Genomic DNA, 25,806 nt, shown 5'->3' with positions numbered 1-25,806 from the left:
GCGGCTCACCTCCACTTCTGTCAGGTAGAGTCCTTTTCCATCCTTGGAGAGGTTGTGGAAAGTCTCTACGGTAGAGAGGAGAGGAATCAGGACAGGCTGGTATAAAAGCAAGTGTGGTGATTCTGTGTGAAGCCAGAGAAACTCTCTCCCTCTCCACGGGAGATGATTTGCCTCCCCTTCTCTTCTCTTTCCAGGGACAGCTCGGGCTCAAGTCTTCGGAACTGCTCTGGCTGCTCCGGCCCACATGCCTCTCCCCCTCTATCTCCCTGCACTATGCGTCTCCTCACTTGGCCATGGGGCGGTGTGGGCTTGTCTTTGGAAGTATTTCCGGGGCATCGTTTGGGGAACAAACCTCCCTCATCCAACTGAGAACTCTCTGGAACAGGTTTATGCCTCAGGCTTTTCATTTACCCTCCCAGGGCTCTGTTCTCACAATCTTTTTATTTTTTGGATAATCCTCACCGGAGGATATTTTTTCCATTGATTTTCAGAGGGAGAGGAAGGTAGGGTTAGAGACAGAGGGAGAAACATCAATGTGAAAGAGACACATCAATTGGTTGCCTCCCGCGCACGCCCAACCAGGGCCAGAGATTGAGCCTATAACCGAGGTACGTGCCTTGACTGAAATCGACCCTGGGACCCTTCAGTCCGTGGGCCTACACTTTAACCACCGAGCCAAATCAGCTAGGGCTGTTCTCACCATCTTAACATGAATCATCTAGCTCAGAGCGGTAGGGTTTACAGTGATGCCACAAGGCAGGGCGGTGTAAGGATTAGAGCTGAGGCCAGATGCCACTGCTACCTCAACCACGGCAGGTCCATTTTGAGCTATTTTGTAGCTTGGGGTTTCACATAAGATTTCATTTACAACAAAGGGGTATGCTGCTAAAAAGCGTCAAACCTCTGGCCTACAGAGCTGAGTTTCTGCAGCCTGGGGAAAGACCTCCTGCCCCCAGCTATTTGCTGGCGTGTGCAATTCCTCCTGCAGAGACCAAGTCATTCGCCACATGACTACAGAGCAGGTTTAAACTATAAACACAATCTGGAGGGGGACCCAGTGATTCGGCCGTGACCCTGGAAGGAGCGCTGAGTAAACAGGGTGACGAGGAGACGGGAGCCCGGGATAGGGGATCTCCTGGAGAGAGAAGGGTGCAGAAGGAGCCTGGGGACACCAGTACGCAGGCTAGCGTTGGCTCTGCCTCTTGGGGCAACAGCTCCTGGAGCAGGACTGCAGGCCGCCCACTGCCCAGGCTGGGGCAGGAGTGCATCCCTGGTCCCCTCCTGGGTTTCTGGTCACTGGGAAGGTCTCCAGGGTGTCCCCAGGTGACACTTACTTGCCATGGCTTCCAGCCGCATCAGGAAGCAGACCAGGCTGGGGAAGCTGACCCTGCCGGCGCTGTCGCTGTACCTGAGGGCCACCAGATCCAGCAGCTCGCTGCCGACGGAGACCCCTGCAAGGAAGTCTGGGCCACAGGTTTCCTGACTTAACCTTTGTGCGAGCCGTTCCCCACATGGCACAGTGGAGACGGTGATTCCCACCCTTCCCAGTTTCAGAGTCCTGGAGACCATGGAATGAGATGACATGAGTGCAAGTCCTTGCCCGACCACCAGGCGCTCCTGCAGGGCTGCCTCCTTAGCCCAGGGCTGAAAGCTCTGCCTCCTTGCAGCAGAGAGGTGCCATTGATTTCGTTTCGCCCCAAACCCTCTGTGGCGAGTGCACCAGCCTGCCCGTGGGTGTTTAACACCGACAGCCTGGATGCCAAGATGAAGAGTCCCCGAGGGCGGCTTGGTGGTGGGGTTTCAATCCTGTGGCTTACCCTCTCGCAGTTAGAGCTGTGCTGGGGAGAAGGCAGCCGGCAGCATTGACTGGCACGTGAGAACTCAGGCAAAGGAAGCAGAGCCTGAGCCCAGAGCTGGAGGCCCCAGAGGCCGGTGTAAACCAGGGGAGGCCACGAAGCCACAGCTCTGCTGGTCCTGACTGCCCGCTTCACTGCACCAGCCTTGCCTGCAGCCCGTGAGGGGTGTGCCACGTGCGCATGTGCACACACACACACACACACACACACACACACACACAGGCGCTGCCACCCTCCATCATCGGGCTCAGAGGGTCCCTGCTTTACCTGTATCCTTTACGGCCCTCCACAAATCCGAGCTCAGGAAAACGCCCGTGTTCCTCTGGGTGTTCTGGAAAACGCTCTGACATGGGAAAGAGGCCAGGAGCCTGTGTGAGTCCCTGGGACCATCGAGAAGAGGACGTCCTGGGAGAGGGGGGTCCCGCAAATCCCGTTGCCATCCCTGGAGGCTCAGCTCAGAGGCAGGCAGGGCACCCAGCGGGGGACGGGGGACGGGGGACGGGGGACGAGGGACGGGGAGGCTGCGCACTCTGACCTCCAGCTGCAGGGCTAGGGGGTTTTCTTCTTCCCCATCCCCCTCTCCCAACCTGCTCTCTCCTCTCCCTCACCCCACACTGGGCTCCTGACACTCAGGCAGCGCGCTGCCTTCTGCGGAGCTGGGGAGCTCTCAAAAGAGTCTGCACGGGGTGATGAAGAGCACAGATTGGCTTACGGCCTGTGGCGTGTACCTTGGGCAGGTTACTGCCTCTTCCCAGGCCTGCTTCCCCATTGGCAGCACAGGCCCAACGGCCTGGCTCCCAGGTGAGTTGCCAGAAGTAAACGCGCAGATATCTATAATGTGCCGGGAGGGTGCCCTGCACATAGTGAGCGAGTGCAGGGAGCACCAAGGCAGGCGAGGGCTGTGTCCAGGACCAAGCACGGTCCCAGGCCATAGCAACCCCAACACCCCAATCTCTACAGGGGGCTCTCCCTCTCCAGCATGGTTCAGCCTCTCCTGATTCACCCACTAACCCTGATTGCCCCATACTTCACAGGTGAGGAAGCACGCCCAGGCGGGGGAGGGACTGCTTTGGGCTAAGCATGCAGGCCATGGGACCCCAGCTGGTGTGTCTGAGGCCGACTTCAGAAGACAGTCAGTGGGAGATAGCAGCTTACACACCCTTTCTGGCCTTACCTGGCTTTGTTGGTGAGTATAACCACCAAGTGTAGAGTGTTCTCGGAGAGGTATTCGTCCCCTCACTCACTCAGTAATTCATAGTTTGGTCATTTGTTTAGCACTTTGAGCACCTATTGTGTGCTGGACACTAAGGAAGGCAGTGGGGAAGGAAGATGGCTATGAGGGAGCCCGAGCCCTGGAGAACCCCACAACCTAATGGGGGGCATGTCAGCCACTGCAGTGCCTGCAAGACCCCCAGTGATCCAAGTTGGAGATCAGGTGATAACCTGGGACAGCCACACACACAGGGACTTTAGTTTCCTGCTGCAAGTTCAAGTGTTAGGAGCTGGGGGGAGAACTCATAGGGTCTTGGGGGTGGGCAAGACCCCCCAGGGAGGCCCTGCAGGGATGTTGTGTCTGAGCTGGACTCCCAGGGTGGGTGGGCGCTGCCCAGGCTGGGAGTGCAGGGAGGACGAGCAAGGAATCTCCTAGTTGGGGTCTGCAGGGATGCGTGGAGCGAGTGGAAGGGCCTCTCCTGGACCCTAAAGGAGGCTCAAAACTCAGAGGATCTGGAGCACAGCTCTGAGGAGGTTAGAGTTTGTCCTGAGCACTGGGATGGCCATACACAACTGTGTTTTTGATGTACCTTCCAGCATGTGGAGGGGCAGGGAAGGAGATGAACTGGCAGCCTGAGGATGCGGCCGTGTGCCAGGGGAGGGATGTGGGGGCAAGGATAGCCGGTGGTTTAGCTACACTCTACGGCGGGCCCTTTTTCTCCACCCTCCAAGAGTGAACCTCACCCTGCCACTCCATCGGGCACTGCCTTCTGGTGACGCATGTATGGCTCCCCAAACACAATGGGAGTTCTCTTTGAGGCCTGGTGAGGCTCCTTTTCTTTGCACCCCTCAACCCGGGTGCAGGAGAAAGCGCCCACTACGATCTGCTAAACGGGATGGAACAAGAGTGCTAGTCCAAAGCAAACATGCCGGTACCTGGCAGCAGACGAGTCGGCTCCACAGCCTGGAGAACTCCTCCTCGTCGAGCTGCCCGTTCACTTTCAGCTGCCGGGAGTTAAGAGTTAACCAGTCCAGCGTGCACTGAGCAGAGCGGCCGCAGGTCCCACCAACAAGCCCTCCATCCTTCAACTAGTGACACGGATGGGGACTGGGCCTCACGCCAGCTGGCTCCTGCTGCGTCTGAAAGGGACCTGGCTTAGATTTATTTTACAAGGCGAAATGGAGAATTGGAAGGAGAAGAAAGCCCTGAGAAAGGGGAGGCCAACATCTCTTGCATCCAGGGGAAGAGAGAGAGCCCCAACCAAAACCTTCACCAGTTGAGTGGGAACAGCCTGAGGGGGTCATGGCAACTCCTGAAACAGCCTGAGACGTGAACGTGGGCCAGGTGTGCATGTGAATGGATGTCTTAAAACCAGCCCTAGCCATTCCATATGATGGATTTCATGAGAACTGATGACAAGAAAAGAATGGATCTCGGAGGGCCTAGAGTGTGAGTAGGAGGAAGGGTAGAAAAGACCCGCCTGCTTTGCTGGGGGTGGTGACTCCTCCAGGGCTACCTGCCCCAGGCTGGGGGGATGCTATGGCCATTTTGATTCATCTGCTGCCAGAGACGGGGCCTGATTTATGATTTCATCAAGAAGCCCTCTTGTTTGACAGCGATGACCTTCAAATTCCCAATCAAGTCCTGTTAGGAGTGAAAGAGCAGGGTCTGTCTTCCTCCCAGGAGACCACCCACACCGAGGGGAGCGCGACAGGCATGCTGGGGGCTATGCACACCGGAAGATGGTCTTTCCTGTCTGCCAGGGGAGGGGCCCACATGGCTCATCAGAGAAAGAAGCCAGGAGGGGAGGCAGGAGACCTGGGTTTGATTCCCTGCTCTGCCACGTGACTATGGAAACTGGACAAGTCACTGGGTGGCCGACCCTGTCTCCCATCTGCCCCTGGGGTCCAACTGCTGTACAGACTGAGGACTTCTCCACAAGTCTCAGTGCTTCTGTAGTTGCTTGACAGATGGTAACTATTGTCATTGTTGCTGCGGCTATTTTTAAAAATATATATTTTCATTGATTTCAGAGAGGAAGGGAGAGGGAGGGAGAGAGAGAAACATCAATGATGAGAGAGAATCATTGATCGGTTGCCTCCTGCACACCCCCTATTGGGGACTGAGCCCGCAACTCTGGCATGTGCCCTTGACTGGAATCAAACCTGGGACCCTTCAGTCCGCAGGCTGACACTCTATCCACTGAGCCAAACCAGCTAGCGCACTAGTTACCAATATTTTGGAGAGTTAGGGGGTTAGACTAGAATCCACAGAAACCCAGGCCCTTTGGTGAGCTCTCAGAACCAAGAAGAAGAGAAAATACTGAGAGAAAGGGTTCTGTAACATCTCATTAGACTCCTTGGGAGGCCCACAGAGCAGATGGGGAGGGCTGGGAGATGACGGCAAAGGATACATCCATCAGCGCCACGATGCCCCGGCACGCATCCAGAGAGAAGGTTTCCGCTGGAGGTCCTGAGGGGCAGAACGGGCGGGACTGAAGGGTCAGGGAGGGTGACATGGGGCTGGCTCGGCAGTGGGGATGACGTTGGGAACAGCAGGTCCTTACCTTTCAGGAATTCCTGGTTGAGAAGTCTCTGAAGCTGGGTGGCATCAATGCTTAGTCCCTGGTCCAAACAAAGGAGGAATTATCCAGTGCCCAGGAGCTGAGGGACACATCTGCCTGGCTCTGCAAAGCACTCAGATTGCTAGTCACAGTTCCCACCCAGTGCCCAGCTCACCTCTGTCAGGAAGCCTCTCCTGATGGCTCCAGGCCATGGTGATACTCCCTCCCCGGGACCTCTGTGGTGCTGACTACTCCAGATAATTGATACCTTGTGTGGGTACCTTGCATTTATCTCTTCATTCGTGATTGGATTGAAAGCAGTGTTTGCTTCCCGCCCCCCCCCCCCCACCACCACCATGCTTTGCACTTGGGAGTCACTCAGGAGAAGTATTGCTGAATGAATCAATTCAGCCCCATAGGTATGTTTCCCCATCTGCTTCCAGGAAGAGACTAAGAAAATATGACCATTGAATGTACATGTGTGGGGTTGGGAGGGGGGCGGGGAGTGAGAGGAGATTAAAATGCTGGGAACCTGAGCTAAGAGAAGCTGCTCTAATTGAACCCATTACTTAATGCTGGTCTTCCCAGACACTGAAGCAGGAAGGGGGAAGCAATTGAGGTTAAGGGGAGAGAAACATTTCCTGGCCTGAACTTCTGGAGGCGTTAACTGAATTCAGTTTTCTATGAGGGACATTGAGTGGCTGCATGGGCAGTGTCTTCCATGATGATTTTACTGAGAAGAGCTGTTCTACACGTGGCCATTTCTTACACCAGCCTGGTCAAAGCTGAGGGGATGATGGGACATTAACACCCTGGCAAAGCCTTTACACGGGGAAGGAGTTGGAGTGAGGACTCCCAGCGGGTGGCTTTGCAGAGTGGTGCTGGGTCAGGTGGAAGAAGGTGCCTCCTTAGGATCTTCTGAGAACCAGCACCCCATAGAGGGCATGCTGTCCCCAGGGTTGGCCTCATCACACAGAACTGAAAGCAAGAACAATCCTGCAGCCTGTACTTTAGCTAGAAGGATGACCCCTCATGAGGCCCCCAGAAATGCTGCCAGTGTCTGAAATTGGCCCTTACGTCATTCCTCCAACGTCTCATGGGTCCGGGAAGTCCTTTTGGTGTGCCCACCATCAACTGAGTTTTTTCCTCAAAAGAAACATCATACCTTGTTTTGCAGAGCAGCTGACATGTTGGTGAGGAACTCCAACCAACGAGAAGATAAGCAGCTTTGACGCATGGATCCTATCTCCCTCTTGCAGGTCTCCCAACCTCCCAGCACAGCCCCTGACCTGGACCCTGGACCAGTCACCACCAGGATGTTTGAGGAGATGAGGCTAGGAATGGAGAGGAACTTTGCCTCAACGAATTCCCAAAGAATTGCACTCTGTCTCTACCACCTCAATGGAAGTTCCCGAGGACTGACACTGCATTCCCAAAGCGTAGCATGGTACTTGGAATGTCCTAGGTACTGGGACATGTTTACCAACTAAATAAATGATGGACGGGTGGGCCTGGCCTGCCCCATTAGCAACCTGTCCTTGCTGGCCACAGGTAGCCCCTGGGTTATGGCACCATCCCCACTACCATGGCTGATGAAGGTAACTCGTGGTAATGGTAGCAGTCCTAGGAAGTCACTGTATTCATTTAAGGCTAGGTAAACGGATACAAGAGATCAGGAGAAGGGACACAGTGAGCACATGGGCTTTTTTCTTTTTGCGTTCACAACTTTTGAGTATAGCTTGCAGGTTTTGCAGAAAGATGCCGGGTTGGCACTGCTCCAGGGTGTCCGGGCAAGGGGTGAGAAGGGACCGGAGTCCAGACTGGGTTCTACTCCCAGCTGTTTGGCACCAATCTGTGTCTCATTTCTACAAAGGCCCCCTATGGGCTCCAGTGACCCTCTCTGAGAGGCATTTGGTTGTTGCTTAGAAAAGTCATACTTAGGGAATCCATACCATTTATCACCTCCCAACTTATCATCACATTTCAGATGTGCAGGTGCATAGACCATGTTGAGGATTTGCCACTCACCCCTGAAGGAAGTTTGGTCTCAGGTACCTAGTCAGGTCCTGCTGATCAGCTTGGGGCAGTGACCTGAGCTTGGGCATCTGCTCTAGGGGAAGCTAATCTCTCTTAGTTCAATGCAAATTGACTGAGCACCTTCTCTGTGCCAAGGGCAGTGACAGGTCTGGGGACAAGGAATGCATATGATGTCACCCCTGCCTTCAGGACCTCACAGACTGTATCAGGTCAAGAGCCTTTTGAATCAGCCCAGATGTAGACCTGAATCCTGGGCCCATATTAATTTCAAGGAGGTGCTCCTTGCAACCTGCACCCTCCATGCCAGCCACATTTTTTACTTCTCCTTGAGTTTTCCTCCGAGCCCAGGCTCATGAATAATTTCCCTTTGGGCTGCCTCCTGGCCATCACCGCCCCAGGAGCCGTCTGAATGTCTGGCATCCATCCTGTCCTTGGCCTCTGCCTGGCCTGGGGCTGGCACCATGCACACAATCATCTGTATCACTTTCCACCCAACATGATTATTAATGGTAAAAAGCCCATCGTGCAGAGCCCTTGGCAGCTGTTTTTATCCTGACAAGTCAAGGAGTTCTTTATAACGGTTTATAAAACCATTAAGAAAATCCCTTGTGTACATAGGTGGCTTGCTTGGCAGGAAGAGTTCTGTTGGTGATCTCTGCAGCTGGCTATCTCCCGGGAGGAATGATGCCAAGGTTGGTGGGAGCTGGCAGAGCAGGAGAAGGAAAGATTTCAAGGGATGTTGCCAGCTGCTTGTTTACAGATTTAAAAAGCTCTACATACCATCCCAGATGTCACCCAGGTGGGACATCATTTCTCTCCAGAGTTTGGTAGCCAGATCAGTTCCGGAGATGTCCAGAGAAGGAGGCCGATAAAATAACCCATGAAGTTACCTTTCCTCTCTGTTATCCTGATAAAAGCCTGGAACAGATTTCCTTCCCTCTGGTCCCTCCATTACCTGTCCCCATGCTGAGTACCATACCTGCTGGGCGTATTTGTAGAAAATGCTTTGTTGGGAGCCATTTTCTGGAAGACTTGCCTGGGTCAAAGGGAAAATAGCCCACATCAAATTTTTGGAAAAGGAAGGCACCTGTCTGGCACAGTGAGGGCACAAGAACCCCCCAGCTGGATCTGGGACAGAGGCTTCATCCAGCAATCGGATGAAACCTTTAGGGGAAGGGGAAAATGGAAGTTGGTGGAAAGAAGATGGTTGGGCCCAGCGTGGCCTTGGAGGCCTGGCCTTCTCCCCTCTGCCCTGCCCCTTTGAGCCCTCATCCTCCCATTATAATGTTTGTTTTCATTGGTCAGTGATGAGGAAAGAAGGAAGAAGATAGAAGCTCTTGGGGATGGAATGTGGCCAATGAGACCTACCCACCACCTTCCTGCACACCTACCTGCAGTGTTCTGAGGTTGAAATCGCTGCCCAGGTTCCTAGAAAATCAGGGGGACAGTGTGACAAGGATGCCTGCTCACTGTTCAAAGAGGCCTTGCATATGGAGGGCACCCCAGGGGGCACTGATGCCAAGGACTGAGTGGAGTGCCCTAGGCAGAGCAGGCTGTGAAGTGGGCGGCTCTGACAGTTGGCAGACAATGACCATCATGACCACATGTCCAGTCTTTTGGGCCATTTGGTCCTTAATCATTTAGGAAGTGGTTCCTGTCACAAGATACGCATGGACAGCAACCCTCATTGCCAGGATGGCAGATAAGTGTCACCTCAAGTTGTGACTCTGACTGGTAGCCCAGTGGCTGCCTGGCACGCTGGACTGAGAAGCCTCCGTCCATGCTCCACTGTGAAGACCGCCATGACTGCGGAATGTCTGCCTCGGGTCCAGGAGAGGGTGAACTGCCCAGCAGGGTGTACATTTGCTGACCCGTCTTGACCATGGACATGGCATTGAATGTGTTTTAATGGAATTAGGTAGAATTTGCAGTTAGAACCTCAGAGGTTCTTACCGGTTCGGGTCTGGCATTTTCAGGAAGATTCGAAGCAAGAACTCAACCACTTCTGTGCGCGCAGACGCGACCGCCACATAGGTCCCCGGGCTCAGCGTGAAGCACTTCGTGAGGTTGTACTTGGTTTTAGTCACGATGCCCTGGTCAGCACTTCTGAATCGGGAAAAAAAGGTGGACGGCAGTCTCTCCCGGAAGTGCTGAAACTAGAGGAAACGGGACGGTGAGAAAGCCCCCGTGGGTGTGCATCCCAGCCACCAGGGAGACCCTCCACCTTCCAGACGCCTCTCCATTAACCAAACAGGCCCTAATGAGGGAGACGGTGCTAGGCCAAACCCTCAAAATGCAAGAGGGCTTAGACCGATATTTAATATAGATGCTAACACTATAATGAATGCAAAGAAATATGACAAGAGGTTTTATCTCATTAAATCTAACAGCATCCTGGATTCTGGGTTCACCTCTCTGCTTACCTATATATGAAGAATTTCATAGAAATTAGTGAGACTGTTTTAACACTGTGTTCCTCTGGGAGCCCCCAGGCCCCTCTGCCCTGTACCTTCTGCGAAGCTCTCCCTGTATTGCCACAGTGGGGCTCCCCGCACTTCCTCCATTTCATCTTCCCAGCGGAGCCCTGAAATTTCTTCTCATTGGAGAATAATAGGCCCTGATCATTTTCCTTTTATTTCAATATTTTCTTAGAGATAAAACAATAAATATAACGCAGTTCCCATTACCGGATGTCACATACATATTACACAATAAAAGCCCCTTACTAAATAAATTTCCCCCAGTACAGTCGAGCATGGGCATTCCATTTAGAATGGTTACACTGCATGACATGATTATTTGTGAGCTCCGCCTTGGGGGAAAACAGGGAGAAGGGGAGAGGGTTTTTTTGTTCTTTTTTCAGGGGCTGGAAACAGGGCTGTGCTACAAGATGAGACGGGAGATAGGCGGCTGTCCCAGGAACGCACCAGGGTTCTGGATGGAATCTCCAAAGTGATGCTGTTGACATGCCCAGCAGGCCCAGTGGGTTGGGAGCCTGACTTGCTTGAGCCCTTCTGGCAAAAGTAATGATGAGCTTAGTTCTTCTGCACAGCCAGCACCGTCCTGTGGCTCTGTGTGTGCGCGTGCATGCACACATGTACGCACACGTGGGTATCGTGTCCCCTACAATGTAGAAGATAAGGTTTTCCCTGCTTCCCTGCTCTCCTCCTCACCTCCCTCCACTGGGCCCTCATTGCCCTGTCCAGGCTCCTGATCCTGCAGAACTGACTTGCTCAGTGGCAGCAAGAAGTGTGAATGTGGGGGCCTGGCGAGGGCTCTTGGTCCATGGGCATCAGTCCGTAACACTTGACCGACAGACAGACAACAACAGAGGCGTGAGAAGCCCAGTGAGGGCGGTAGTGAGCCATACCTGAGGGTCGACCTGTGGGGAAATCAGAAACCCAAATCAATACCCAAGGCAAGCAGATCCCAGCAGCCCGGCTCAGGGCCCTGCATTCCTTCTTTCTGTGCGGTCTGCCTGTTGCCTGGCACACCCAGGGATGAATGGGGACCACTGCACATGGCCCGTGTGGAGCTCTGAAAAAGGAAAGCGAACCCATTGTGGGGAGCAGGAAGGGAAGGACCTGGAGGAGGGGAGCAGGTGCCTGAGGGGAGGAGACTCGCCCATTGTCAGCTCAGCCAGATGTGGTTACTCATCACAGCAATGATGACAAAATTGGGAGGAAAAGCGAGACGTTGATAGGGCCTGGAGGTCACACAGAACCTGGACCGCGGTTTGAGCAACAAGCATTGGAGCGCGGCACACCAGGAAATGCTGGCGTGGGCGGGTGTGTCCCACCGTAAACGTGGTCAAGTCTAATCCTCTCTCTGTCAGGTTTTCCTGCAAGTTTAGAGTTGGACCGGATGAACTCTATAGCCCCTCTGGGTTGTATCTCCGAGGCTGTGGTTTAGTGACATCTCCTAGCCTGGTTGGCTGCTCTCACCCCCGCCCCCGCCCTCCCACCCCACCAGGTGGACACGAATGTCCCGAAAGGACAAACCCTGAAGCAGGCGGCCTTACCTTGAACACCTGGAAGTTTAGTGGAAATTTCCCATCTTCTGCCTTTACATGTTGTGGCCTGATGTTGAAAGACACGATGACATTGTTGCCTTCCACGCTCTCGGGCAGAGAGAAGATGTACTGTGTGTCCCTCTGAAGGCCTTCTGCAAGAGACAGAGCTGGCGCTGGAGTTCAGCTCAGCTCCTGGCTCCTGGGCCTGGGGTGAGGGGGGGGCATCGAGTTCAGAGAGCCCTGGGGGTGGTTGGTGGCTGGAACCTCTGGGTGTGAAGACCTAAGGCCCGGGCCCAGTGTTCACAGTTACCAGCTGTGAAATCAGCTTCTTTATTTTGTGAGCCTCAGTCTCCTTTTAAAAACAAGGAGGAGAAGTACATTCGCCACTTGGTGAAAATGTTTCTTCAACTACAGAGATGAGACCCGCAGAGTGAAGAGCCTGGAGGTTGAAAAGAGGGACCCCCTGGGGGGTGGGGTCACTCAGCAACCCATTCAAGACAGGCAGGGGCCAAGGAGAGGGAATGCACATGTCTAGGTGCACACACACCCGCACACACACACACACACACCCACATACACACACCCCCACACACAATCATACACGCACATGCACACACACACATGCACACACCCACACACACTCATACACACATGCACACACACACTCATACACAATGCACACCCCCACACTCACACACATACACACATGCACATGCACACCCCCCACACTCACACACATGCACACACACACACATACACTTGTTTCACAGCCTCTCCTATGCAGGATATGTAAGCACACTCAGGGTCACCCTCACAGGGAGCTGTCCCACTCATCCTTGTCACCGTGGGGAGTGGGAGTGCAGTGAGAGTAGGTGACGCTCCCAGGGTCACGGCCAACATGATTTATCTCCGGAGCCCGGAGCCCGGAGCCAGGCTCCGAGGGCTTCCTCTGCAGCAGTGCCCTGCAGCAGGACACGCCGGCCCCGGGGCAGGGATGTTCGCCCGTACGTCTGGGTGGTGCTCGTGGTGTCTAGGGCCAGATAAGGATTACCAGTCCCACTGTTCACAGGAGGGGGGGCTGAGGACAGACACCAGCAACATTCCCAGAGTCACAAAGCCAGTACAGGGCAAGGACAGAGTTCAACCTAGCCCTCCCACTGTCCTGGAAATGTCTGAGGAGCAGTGGACCTATTCTGGCCCTGGGAGACAGTGGGAGAGTGAAAGGCCAGGGAGACACATCTGAGATTCTCCTGCCCACCCCACCAGCACCCATTTCCCTTGGGGAAGTACTGCTATCCCTTTAGGCTGACAAATTCCTCTCCGTCCAACTTCAGGCTGATGGGTCAGAATCAAGAGCCATTCAAAGCTGAAACTAGGACGGGGCCAGGGCTGGCAGCATGCCGCCTGCCAGGATCATGACCAGTCATAACTACCTGTGGTGTTCCCTGGAGTCATGTGGTTCTTAAACGTCATTTGGGACCATCTTTCATGGGGCATGTGTCCCAGGTCAAGGCTGACTGGAAACTGGTTACATACATACAGGCAGGAGAAGTTGTCTTGGAAATCTCGACACGACATCCTGTTAAAAATAGATACACGTCACTTAATGAGCACTGTTTTTATCCCCGGGGTGGGGGCTCCCCTCACTTCCCTGTACTTTTGCATGTCAGCTGCAGTGTTCACTGACTTACCACTCTCTACCCCAAGATCAGAGCCTCCTTCTCATTCTGGGTCACCTGAGGTCAAGTACCCTTCCGCTCCCTGCCGTGGCTGGGAGGACAAGGGCAGAGGCAAATCCTGGGTTTTGCATGTCACCTGGCAAAGGCTGCATCGCTGACTGCCATCTCCTTGACCCACAGATCAAACTGCCAGGCTGCTCCCGGCCAGCGGGACGGCGGCCAGTCCCTCTGCCAGGAGTCCTCTGCGCTGCGAGGAAACCGCCTTCCCCTGGGGCCCTTTGCCAATTTCATTGTCGAGGTTTTTATCATCAGAATAAAATGAATTCAGCACCTAACATCTCACCTCATGCTGTGATTAAAGTGGAGATACTGGAATATTTTTCCTTCTAATTTACATTCGTCCCCCTGGTTCTTAATTACTTAGACCCTGCCTCCTTTTCCCATATGCTAAATCTCATTTTCTGTGTCACTAAGTAAACCAGACAGCCCCTCAGAGAAATGTCCCTCTTTTCCTTTAAGATGAGAGCATACGGCCAGAAATGTGTTTTCACAGCATCTAGTCCTGCAACAGCCACTGGGCGGAGACACCAGTGTCTGACTGTGAGCTCTAGAGCCTGGGCTGGGCGACGAACTGAGCTAACTCTTTTGGAATTCCTGCAGGAAAACTGGGGAGCCCCCAGCTCCCAACAAGAAGCACAGGAGAGCCCAGTGGGGTGTGGCTCAGCAGTTGAGCATCAACCCAGGAATCAAGAGATCACTGGTTCGATTCCCGGTCAGGGCGCATGCCAGGATTCCAGGCTCAATTCCAGGGGTTGTGCAGGAGGCAGCTGATCAATGATTCTCTCTCATCATTGGTGTTTCTATCTCTCCCTCCCTCTCTCTTTCTCCCTGAAATCAATCATATATATTAAAAGGCTAATATGCAAATTGACCTAATGGCGGAATGACTGGTTGCTATGACGCTCACTGACCACCAGGGGGCAGATGCTCAACTCAGGAGCTGCTCCCTGGTGGTCAGTGAGCTCCCACAGGGGGAGCACTGCTCAGCCAGAAGCCAGGCTCATGGCCTCTGCAGCAGCGCTAAGGATGTCCGGCTGCTGGACATCCCCCGAGGGCTCCCAGACTGCTAGAGGGTGCAGGCCAGGCTGAGGGACCATGCCCCTCCACTAGTGCACAAATTTTGTGCACCGGGCCTCTAGTAAAAACATATTTATTAAGAAGCACAAGAGATACAGGCATGAAAACCATGCACCCCAGCTTCCAGGAAACTTGGTTTCCAAGCTCCAGTGCCAATATTCCTTTTACCCTTAACATTTCCTGGAAGTTCCAATATTTCAGAGATGAAGCATCTATCACCCAAAGCGAGAACACACCAGGAATTGCCCATTCAAAGCATCTGTCTCGGTTGAGAAAAAGGCTCCCTCTACACAGCTCTCTGCAAAGCCAATCTCTAATCTCACAAAACTTTAGGGAAAGAGGAACGCTTGAGGGTGTGGGCAACTGTTAAAGATTCAAAATGCAATTTTAAAAGAAGAGTAAATACCAAAACTCGCCATCATCCTTGTTCTCATACAGCTGGCTTTTCCGTGGGTCCTGGGTTTCCTGCCACTCCGGAGACCTGGGTGTGGACAGATAGACCATAGGGTGAGGACTCCCAGAGCGTTCCATCTCAGCCACACGTGGCCCAGCAGGGGCCCGTGGCCCAGGCCTCCACCGGTGCCCGGTACAAGTGGAGGGTGTCATTCCACCTCATGACAGGATCAGTCATTCTCTATGTGCAGAGGGCTTCCAGGCTGTCGCCAGCCCGACCCTCTTTTCAGCGCTTTGGGTGGATACATGCCAGGGTCCATCCCCTGTCTCCACCAGAGCCCCACAGTGACCTCGAAATCACCTCATCCCAAACCGGACTCCCCTCTGCCTCCTCCTGGTGCCCCAGTGAGAACATCCAATCACTCATAATAATGATTTCTTGATTCCAGCTCCCAAACCCCTCCCAAAGCCACCCACATGTTTCCATCCCCATGGCTGTTTCCCTAGACCCCCATCTCCCTCTTCGGCTTCTAACTGGTCTCCCTGGGCTCAGCCCTGCCCACTTTCCCACCCATTCTCCACACTGACCTCAAAATGATTTTTCTAAAGCAGAAATCTGAGTATGGCATTTCCCCGCTTAGAACACATCAGCGGTTGCCTTTGATGCTCAGGATGAAGGTCAAACTCCTGAGACAGCACCTTGACCTCTGCCCAACCCTCCGGCTTGACCCTAGCACTTGACCTGTTTCCCTACCACCACCCTCGAATGCTACACTCCAGCAAGAATGAACGTCATCACTTCCTTATATCCCATTATCCTCCCTCCTGCCTTTTGGCCTTCACCATGACGCTCCCTCTGCCTGTAATAGTCTTTCTCCCTTTTGTCCTGTAACCCAGGAATTTCACTTTTCTTTCCTCCTAAAAGGCACTTTGGCTGGAAGCTTTGCTTGTCCCCCTCTGCCACTTCAATTCCACCTTGGGTCAATGTCCCCCCACCCCCCTTTGAGCTCCATGGCACCCTCTCCCACTCCTGTCTCAGCACAGGGTACCCTGTGTTGCTTGTTACTGTCTGTGTGTTACTTGCCTTTGAGTCAGCTCTGACTCCCAGCCGCCTTATGAGCGATGGGTCACCAGCCCTCTCGGCTCCTGTATGCCCCTGCCTAGGGCTTCCTTTATGGAGTCATTTCCTCTCACACTGGGTCTTTCTCTTTTCCTGCCTCCTTCTATTTTCCCAGCATTATGGTCTTCTCCAGAGAAGCTTGATTGACTGTCCCCTCACTGGCCTCCAAGTTCCACGTGCTCAGTGAGCCTTGCTCACCATGGTAATGCTATCATCATGGGGCTTAACACATGCCTTGGCACACAGTAGGCATGCACTAATTGTTTGCTTGCTTAATAATTAAAATTATCCACTTCATGAGGTACTGTGTTCCTGAAGCTGGTCCTAGGACCTGGGGTGAAGGAGGAGACCCTCCCAGGCAGAAGGGAACAGGTTGCCCCCTCCTCAGCCCACTCCTCAATGGGGAGGCATGCTCAGGGGCCACAGGCCCAGAGGCACAGGCGGGTAAGGAGACCTTTCTCTGCCAGTGGCTTTCCTTGAGGGCCGAGGGAGCCGGGTCACCTCTGTGCTGGGAGAGCCAGGCAGGCAGCACCCCTCAGGTCCTGGCTACAGGCTGAGCCAGTCAGATGTGCTATTGTAAAATGGCAATTTTATAATTAAGCGATAATTACATTTTCTGCAGTGTGTAAGGGAAAATAAATGTAGTGTAAATCAATACGCTATCGATTCATGCGAGTTTGCCTTCAGTGTGTGCGACTGAAATTTCAATTGTGGCCAGGATTAGACCATCCAGCTCTCTCCTTCCGCCCCCATTCTTTAAAGAGGAGAGAGGAAATAGACCACCTGCGTGGAGACAGTGCTCATGCAGTCCTGCCGCTTCCTTCCAGCCTGGTTTCTGGTGGGAAATGGCGAACCTCAATGTTCAGGCCAAACACCTGACCCTACAGAGTCGGTCCCTGCGGTGTACACATCCCTCCCTGCTCAGAGGCCTTCAGAGGGTGTAAATCCAAATGTCTAAGCTGGCATTGGGTTCAGCCCCAGCTCCCAACACCTCTCTCCCCAGATCCTCTGCCCCAGGCCAACTTGTGGGCCTTGAACACACTGTAAATGCTCCTGGCTCAGCAGGTGGCCTGCGCGCCCTACGAAGGGAGTCATACCTGCTTTTGGAAGCTGAACTCAAGTTCAACCTCATTCAAGCTTTCCCTGAACATGTGCCCGCCCACCTAAGGCTTCCCATCCCTGACATCCAGTGTCCCCTGCTGCCTCCCCTGGTCATTTGATATTTAGCCTGGGAGGCCTGGGCAATAAAACAGCAACTCAGGAATTCACATTCACACCTGTCCTCCTTACCCAGGGGACTGTCATTGACATTGGCTCCTCCCCCATCCTAGCCCCATAGCCAAATGGGAATCAGGGACTCTGGCTAATTGTATCACCCGCTAGACTTGATTTGGCAGCTTGGGGTGATGATTGGGAAGGAGAATTGGAAAGGATTTACATTGGAAAGGGCAAAGGGTAGGCCTGGGAAGGAAGAAAGAATAGAGGCAAGAAAAAATGGAGAAAGGGTCAGAGTGAAACATTGTTCAGTGGCTCCTGGTTTTGCAAATTCATTCTTCTTCTGTGGAGGGGGTTCGGCAGCCCAGTGCACCAGGGGCATCTGAGGTCACACCCAGGTCTACGCTGTGAATTCATGTGGCTTGTTTCCTCCCTCTCCCCTCTCTCCCTTGCTTTCCTTCCCTCTACCCCGATCCTACCTCTACCCCGATGGCATTTCCATCTCCCAGTGGCTGAGGGCCACCTTGTGCAGACTCACCCATCAGCCGCTGGGGCTCACAAAGGGTCACAGTCCCTGTCACAGCCTGGCTGGGGCCACTGGACCACATTCTGGGCAGGAGTGGCAGGTGGGGTGAAAATTGGGGCTGAGACACTGGCCACCTGTGCATTCACCTTCTGGAACCCACTTTTCACTGCGCTTTCACTGCTTGTTGGAGGTTCGTTCTGTTTGTCTGAATGCTTTGCTTTGCTTTTCAAATCCTGTTCTCTCTCCCACTCCCGTCTCCTCCCCACACCCCCATCCCCCTCCCCACCAGCAGTGCTGCTGTGGCCGCTGATCCATGTGGATCAACACCTTTATGATCAGAGGAACACCTTTATGGGCCCAGAGGAACGCCACAAGCTGGGCCCCACCGGCCGCCCAGGGCAGCAAGTAAGTGTCACCGTCCCTCTGTCCTCAGGACCGTCATCTCATTTCCAGTCAGCAAGGGGGTGGGGCTCAGGGACTAGTCCTCCTGGCAGCTGGGAAATGCCAGCCCAGCTTCTGGGAACCTCTGACCACACAGCTGGATCCCCACAGTCAGCTGGGTCTGAGAGCAGCTGCCCGGGGCATGGCCAGCAGGGGCATCTGAGACCCGCTCAGCTCCATCCATTCCTACTCTTAGCAAGGTGCTGGTCCGGCACCAGCCACAGCGAGTTTGGGTCAGTAGGGCAGGGCGTCGACCCAGCCGGACTGAGTAAAACGATATCCATCCGGACCTCTGTCTCAGTTCCCTAACCCCCTCCCCCCTAAATTAGTCTTTTCACCCTGAGGACACGGCGTCATCAGGACAGAATCCCAGCAGCCCCAGTGATGGGGTGAGGGCCTTCTCTCCGCTCTCCTGGCAGGGGGAGCTCGGCTCCTGCTCTGCCTCCACTTTTTATTTTCATGTTTTCAACAATTCTGGGTATGGGCTCCAAAGCTTAGACTGCAACCTTCTAGACACTGGGCCTTGTCATCTGTATATGTCCCATAGCACCCACCCAACAGTGCACGTAGCACAGACAGGACACAGTCAGTGCCTAATAGATGTCGGGTGAGTGGCCTCATGGGAGTGTGAGATGGACTGACAGTCAGACAGGTGTGATCTGGAAAAGCCTGCAGTAAGCTTCACAGCAGGGGAGACAGACTCCACGGGGCAGGGGCCTCTCTGAACAGGGGGCTCAGTGACAGATAGAGAGGTTCTCGGAAACCGTACCCGTCACTCCACCGCCCTCGCCATTCGTCCCGGCCCCAGGGGTTCCACAGGCGGAGGAGGTCTTCCCAGCCCCTCCGGTACTGAATCTGCAAGGAAGAGAAAAGGACACCGTCAGAGGCCTCCAGCCAAAGTCAGCGGAAAGAGGGGATATGGATGCAGCTGCTCTTTACCTCCAAGGACTAATTTAACTTCTGACCTCATTTGGCTGCAGCCAGAAAAAAAATAAATAAGGAAAAATAAAAATCAATGCCTGCTGCCTGCACGGAGCTGGAATGAGGCAGAGGAGAACATGGCTCCTGCTCAGCACCTCGCCGAGCAGGGGCCACGTCATCGTTCCTTCCGACTGAACCCCAGAACTGGGGTGAGCTGATTGAACAGCAGGCAAATAGCATGGATGCCGCCTCCAGCTGCAGAGGGAAGGACGTGTGGGTCTTGAGCTTCCTCCAGGCACTGCCACAGCCAGCATCTCTACCCCAGTCCTTGCTGCTTCCCTGCCAGGCGCCCACTGGGAGCGGTGCTGCATCTCACAGTGCTGTCCTGAGTGAGGAGGAGGAGTTGAGCAAAACTGGGACCACTTGGAAATGGAGATGGGGTGGGGGTGGGGGCGTGTAGCCCGCCTCATCCGGTGCCCCTATCTCTGTTCCGGAGCAGGGAGCCTCCGTGGCTTGGCCTTGCCTTTCCCCCGGGGACCTCCTCACTCCCAGAAAGGGAGTTGGTACATTTGCTTTTTCAGACCACTCGAGGCCAGAGGGCAGAACTATTGAAAAATTACAATGAAATAATGGCGACCCTTGGACCTACAGTCCCGGATCCAGCAGCGCTCAGCCTGGCGAGAGAAATTAAAGTATGATCGACTGTAGCTGGGATATTGATCTGTGCTAATGTTGTCTGCGGAGACAGGGGCCTGGGGGTGATGGAGGGGGCGGACTTGTTCAATGACTCCAGGTCAGAGGAGGCTGAGCTGAATATCGTCACATGGAAAAGAACCCGTGTGCTTGGAACCAGGCTCTGGCCAAATGCCTGATGTGCGTTACATCTTTCAATCCTTTCAGGTAGATTTTCACACAATCGCTGTCTTCCAGAGGAGGGGACTGAGCATCAGAGAGGTTAAGCAACTTTCTCAAGGCCATAGAGTAAGCGGCAGAGGCAGAGTTCGGACCCTAGCCACAGTCACTCTCCAAAGCCCAGGCTCTTAATTTTGGAACCAGGGAGGGAGAGGGGGGAGCAGTGGGCGGGGGTGGGGGGGGGGGAGGGAAGAGAAATAAAGGAACAGCTGCTCCAGTGCCCAGCCCATTCTTTGATGTGGCTGTGAACCTGACCCCACATATAACCTAAGCACCTGGCCAAGGCCCATGGGATCACCAGTAAAGCATTGCCATGACAGAGCAATGCAGTGAGATGAGGTTCCAAGACCCTAGCTTGAGCAATGCTCTTTTCTGTGGCTTTTCCTTGTCTGCGTCTCTCTTTGGCTGGCATCGCAGTGGAAGGCGCTCTGGCTTTAAATGCCACACGGGATGGGGGTAGGGGGCTCCTCGCTCAAACCCAGGTTTCCTGTCCCTCTCTGCCCTACCCCAGAGCACCCCAGGCTTTGCACACAACGTACTGACTGCCAGCACCTGGTGGTGCCCACAAAGCAGGAATGAGTAATGGTCGCCCCGTGGCCCAAAGAGCTTAATGAGCCACCCTCAGTGCCTAACAGACAGTCAAGGGCTCAGCTGGGCCCAGGGGAGAAGAGTGGCCAGTGACTGGAGGGGGCTGGAAGAGGGCTAAATGAGGCGTGCAGATAAACACTCACCCCTTGCCCAGGGGAGTCATGGACCAAGCTAGGTACATAATAAAAAATGCCAATTTCATTTATCTTCCTGTCCGTGTCCCGCCCAGAGGGAGGATGAGCAGATTGAAAAGCACAGGGCATTTTATGGGCTGGCTTAATCTTCACACTTGCAGAGAGTTATAAACTCCTCTTTCTGGAGGAGAAGTTTTCACTAAGGCAAGTTCCTGGCCCCTTGTCCGACTCTGCTACTCCTTTCCTGTCAGTGCCCTCCTGGGGATCACATGGACCGTGGCCGGGTGGCTCAGGAGTCCATTTGAGATGAGAGCTAATCCAGGTTCTCTATCCTAGGATAGTATTTCCTTAAATGTATTCTCTCAAATGGTAGACCCATAGGCTGTTAATGCTTATTCCTAGAAAAGGGTTTCAAGGTTGATTAACACTAAGCTGTACCTGTTTGGTTAATACAGGCCTTCTCAGAGCCTTTAAAATGTTAATGTCCATCGTGAATCTCCAAGCAGGGGATCTCACCAGGCTGGTGCTCCTTACAGCACAGGCTGGGGAGTGTCAGCAGCCACAGAGGGGTAGGGCAGTGCCTACAGGACATGAAGTCTTCATCACCTGCCTTCGGAGGGGGCAGGGGTATCCTGTTCAGACCACTTATTGTATTACAGGAACAACCCAACGTGTGTGCTGTCGGGGAGCAAACACTCAAATAGTGAAAGGAATCATCTGGAGCCTAAACCCCCACAGCCTGAGTCCTGAGTTCACTTCCCTTCCCTCGGCCCTTGGTGTGTACATGCCGCTCTATAACCTGATGGTCTCTGCCGTCGCCATGCCCAGCCTCTGTGGGGACTCACATCCATGGCCATCTGCACCTCTCAACACTCAAGTCCCTTCTTGCCTGTGTTCAGAGGAGAAACAAAGACTGTTTCAGCGAATAACAAGGGCTGGGTCCAGGAATGGCAGATGCATCATGCCCAGCACAGATCCCATCACCAATCACAGCTCTTGCCCCAGATCTGGAAGCAGTGCCAAAGTCTTGTCCATACAGCCATCCAGGCAGCATGGCCAATGATCAAGTTTGACTCATAAGAAAACCAATTTGCTCTCTCTAGCCCAAACTTGTCCACATCTGGGTCAGGGGAGGTGTGGGGAGCAGTGCCTGGACATAGAGCCAAGCTTGATGATGATATTGGCTGTCCCTACCGAGAATTCAGGGAAGGGCTTGGGAGAATTCAGAGGAAGGGAGTCTGGAGCCACTGGGACTGGGATCTCTTCTGGCCTGGGTGTATCAGGACAACCCCTTCCTTGCTTGTGGGAAATGTGTGTTGAGCTCATCACGTATGATCTGTGATGAAGGATCAATGATGTCACCTTCATGGGCCTAGGACAAATGCATTCACTCACTCATACAAGGGCACCCATCCGTTGATCCAACTAGCATGGTAGGTGCCTACTGTTTCCCAGGTACTGTGCAGAGGAAGTAGCTGTTACTGATTTCTTTAGGGAGACATAAGATTTTGTCCTTGTTTTGTGGGTTGGAACACTCCCCAAAACATGAAACAATGGAGCAAGTGGCCTTAGGTCGATGGACAGGAGAGACAGGTTGATACAGAGAGAGGGAAGGCCAGCAGGAGAAAGCATGCTAGAAACAGACCCCGGCACTCCGCTTTCCTAGGCCCACAAATGCCCATGAAAAATGTTCCCTGGAGTTTGGGATACTATCTGGTAGGGCCTGGAAGACAGTATTACACCTTGGGATTTGTGGGAAGTACAGAGATGGGGAGCCTTTGTGGGAAGTCATCACAAGGCCAGGAAGCGCTGTCACCACATGGCTGCATGATAAGCGTAGATGGGCACCGAGGACCTGTGGTGTCGGCCCGGCCACTTCCAGTAGCTGTGTGACCTTGTGAGAGACTGTCCCCTCATAGGCCTCCACTTCTTCACTTATGAATGGAGGAAGCTGGACTTTAGTAGTATTTTCTGGACCGGATGCTGCTGCACGCAGTAATTACATACGATTTTGTGCACACGGTCAGTTCTATATCAAGGGAAAGACTGTCCTCCGTGGCCACCCTGCCCTCTGCCATGGGAATAAAGTTCCAGCCGGGCATGTGGCGGTCCAGCTAGACAGTATGTTTCCCAGAATCCCTGCGCCTCAGTGTGGCCACATGTTCAGATTAATGGAATCTGAGAGTGTGCCTTTCCCAATGTGTTCCTCCCAAAAGGATGCATCCCTTTCCCCTGGCCTCCTTCTCTTCCTCTGGCCAGATGAGGAGGGGGCCTGGGGCAGCTACCAGGGGCTCATAGGGGGAAGTCCAATGCTGTGCATGGCAGAGCCTCCTACTAGCTCTCGGACCATCTGCTTATCTGAGAGTAAAACAAACCTTACCTTGTTTGAGCCCTGTATTTTGGAGCATCTGTTACAGTAGTTTAGTTGGTATGTTACAACTAAAACTCTTCAGGGCAAAACTTCTAGAGTCAACTGGCTAGTTCATTCTGCTTTCTTTAGGGGTAATCCCCAGTCCAGTTAGCCACTCACCCTGCCTGAGAGCCCTCAAGGAGAGCAGGATTCCTGGGGGGTGAGGGTACTGGGCACCAGAGCTTCTGGACGAATAGAAGGACCAAGCTGTCTGTGATGGGCGCCACCACAGGTAAGAAGATAAACACTCACTGCAGCTTTGCTGGGCCTGCTGAGGCATGTGGTGCTGACGCCTGTTCCAAGGAGCAAGACCATGGGGCCCAGCCCATGGAGCCTTACCTGCTCGGCCCCAGTCACGGTGTAGGCATGCTGGCTCACCAGGCCACTCTCCATTCTTGTGGCTTCCCCTGTCGGCTTCATGGGAAAAAAGCAGACCATGCCTTAGACTTTCACAGGTTCTCCCGAGAGAGAGAACAGCACAATTCATGGGCCCTGCGTGCTTTGCCGCAGCCGGCCTGGGTGAAAAGTGTCCTACGGACTCCGGCTGGAGGGCGTGCATTCCTGGGACTCGTCTCTAGAGGTGGAGTTTGAAGGCTGCTGGGTGGTTGAGGCTCCAGGCATTTCATACCTCAAGAGACCACCCACTACATGACTGATAGAGCCTGAGGACCTGGGAGGGGGGGCTGCTTGCTGCCCCAGTCACTCGCTATCCCTGAGATGGCAGGGAACCCGTCTGCTGGGCAGGGAACCTGTCTACTGGGCAGGGAACTCGTCTGCTGGGCTTCCTCACCCTGCTGCAAGTGACTGGGGTTTGAAGTGCATCTTAGTTTGGGGTGGTGTTTCAGATTAGGAACGTGTGGCTCAAAGTCCACATGTTTCAAGAGTGAAGGAGGCATCCTCACCTTGTGAGTAGGGAGCTGGACATCTCAGAACAGACAAATAATTTGGAGGCTCGTCCAGACTTTTCAAAAGGAGCCATGCTGCCTTTGGGAGGCTGCCTTTGTAAAGAAACACTGAGAATCAAAGGCCCCCCAGCCGCTCACTCTGGAACCATTGCCTCTGGTCACGGGGAAGTAATAGGCAAAGGCTTTGAGGTCAGAAAGCAGCATCTGAACCCCTGCTCAGCCACCTGCTGGCTGTGTGACGGGAGCATTTTCCTTGGCCTCTCTGAGCCCATTTCCTCTTCTGTCAGCGAATCCTGCAATCCTATCTCAGAGGGAGGGCTGTCTTGAGAATTGAAGGACGTGACCTCAGTAAAGTACAGCATGACCGCTCCCTCCCTAGCTGAAGGAGCCAGTGGCTGAACACACCAGGTGAGGAGAGCCCGGACCCATGCGAAGGATTCCTGGTCTACTCACCCCGGCCGGCGTGGCACAGGTCATCAGGGAGCCTGCCTTGGCAGCGGTCTTTACCATCGTCACTAGGTCAGAAGGGGAGGAGTGCAGGTCGATGCTGGTGACCACCCCTCCCGTGAGGTCGACCAGGGCATCGGGGAGGTAGCCGTAGTGCAGGTGCTGATAGGATCCACGGAACCTGGGAGAGAAAGTCAGACCCAAACCCTGTGGTGCCATCAGTGAGACACTCGGAAAGGGAGGCTGTGCAGCTGACTGCTGCATGTTCTGCAGGTGATGGACTGTCTGTCCACCCCGGACCACGGCCAGCCACCTTTCATTCACCTGGATGGAGACTCTAGGCATCTGCCACCCACAGCCGCATCCTTTCCCTGGTCTCCCGGGGCCTGGGCAGCCCCGCGAGCAGCAGTGTTGTGTAGAGGTCAGGAGTGCAGGTGCTGGAGCAGGCCAGGGGTCAGATCCCAACCTCACCCCGTATTTAGCTGCTTGACCCTGGACAAGTTACTTAACCTCATGGGGCTGGACCTAGGGCCTGGCTCATGGAAAGTCCTTAATAAGTACTGGATATTATTATGATGAGTATCCACTGTTTCCTGTTCAGTTTAACAATAGTGGTAGGTGCTTACTGTGTGTGGGGTGTCATGCCAGGTGTTGAGCATTCAAAGGTGAACGGGACCCCATTTCTGCCCTCAGAGAGCTCATGGGCAACTGCCCTGATGCCTGCTGTGGCCAAGGCAGCCTCTCTTCTCACGTTGCCCAAACCTTGACCCGGTTTCCCATTCCCATTCTCAGATTATCACCCAGCAGCACCAGGGAGATAACAGAGGCAACGGAGGTGCAGACACCAAGCCCTTCACAGGCCAGCGGCAGTGACATTCCCACCACAGCCTTCTTTCTGGGAATGCAAGTCACACGGGCATCGGGGCCTGGGTCCCTCCCTGTGGCTGCCTCTAATGGGCCTGCGACCTTGGACAAGACCTCACCCCCCCATCCCAGTCCTCAGCCTTTCACCTGGAAATGATGAGATTGGCTGGATCAGGTCTGGGGGCTCCTCAGACATTCCTTTCTCACCCCATTTCCACCTCTGTCCTTCTCTCCTCCAGAGTATCACCCAGAATTCACGTAAATTCACTTCAGCAAATACGTATCAAGCAGCCACTGTAAGCAGGACACCATCCCAGGCAAAAATGCCTTGGATGGCTTAGAAAAAGTCTTTCAGTAAAGAGAGTGAAGGATACACAGAACAAAATAGCCATTCCATGGGAACAACCGCGTGACTGATCCTAACTTGTTATCA

The 25,806-nt window shown here is 53.9% G+C and overlaps 1 protein-coding gene across 1 annotated transcript in view; it reads right to left on the bottom strand.

The window, feature by feature from the left end:
* Window positions 1–25,806, bottom strand: part of CAPN13 (calpain 13) — a gene marked incomplete at both ends in the record, with an annotated part of 43,996 nt that overhangs the window by 573 nt on the left and 17,617 nt on the right. The window contains 16 exons of the mRNA XM_081101342.1: window positions 10–65; window positions 1,335–1,463; window positions 2,124–2,199; window positions 4,005–4,073; window positions 5,483–5,541; window positions 5,636–5,693; window positions 8,649–8,705; window positions 9,061–9,097; window positions 9,623–9,825; window positions 11,040–11,051; window positions 11,691–11,833; window positions 13,115–13,260; window positions 14,904–14,978; window positions 18,962–19,047; window positions 23,497–23,571; window positions 24,516–24,690. Coding sequence (XP_080957468.1) covers window positions 10–65; window positions 1,335–1,463; window positions 2,124–2,199; window positions 4,005–4,073; window positions 5,483–5,541; window positions 5,636–5,693; window positions 8,649–8,705; window positions 9,061–9,097; window positions 9,623–9,825; window positions 11,040–11,051; window positions 11,691–11,833; window positions 13,115–13,260; window positions 14,904–14,978; window positions 18,962–19,047; window positions 23,497–23,571; window positions 24,516–24,690 — 1,456 coding nt within the window. The remainder of the gene's footprint in view (window positions 1–9; window positions 66–1,334; window positions 1,464–2,123; window positions 2,200–4,004; window positions 4,074–5,482; window positions 5,542–5,635; window positions 5,694–8,648; window positions 8,706–9,060; window positions 9,098–9,622; window positions 9,826–11,039; window positions 11,052–11,690; window positions 11,834–13,114; window positions 13,261–14,903; window positions 14,979–18,961; window positions 19,048–23,496; window positions 23,572–24,515; window positions 24,691–25,806) is intronic.

The sequence above is a fragment of the Myotis nattereri genome (assembly GCF_964212035.1).
Source record: "Myotis nattereri genome assembly, chromosome: 10".
Classification (NCBI taxonomy): Eukaryota; Metazoa; Chordata; class Mammalia; order Chiroptera; family Vespertilionidae; genus Myotis; species Myotis nattereri.
This window is presented reverse-complemented; position numbering and strand designations above follow the sequence as displayed.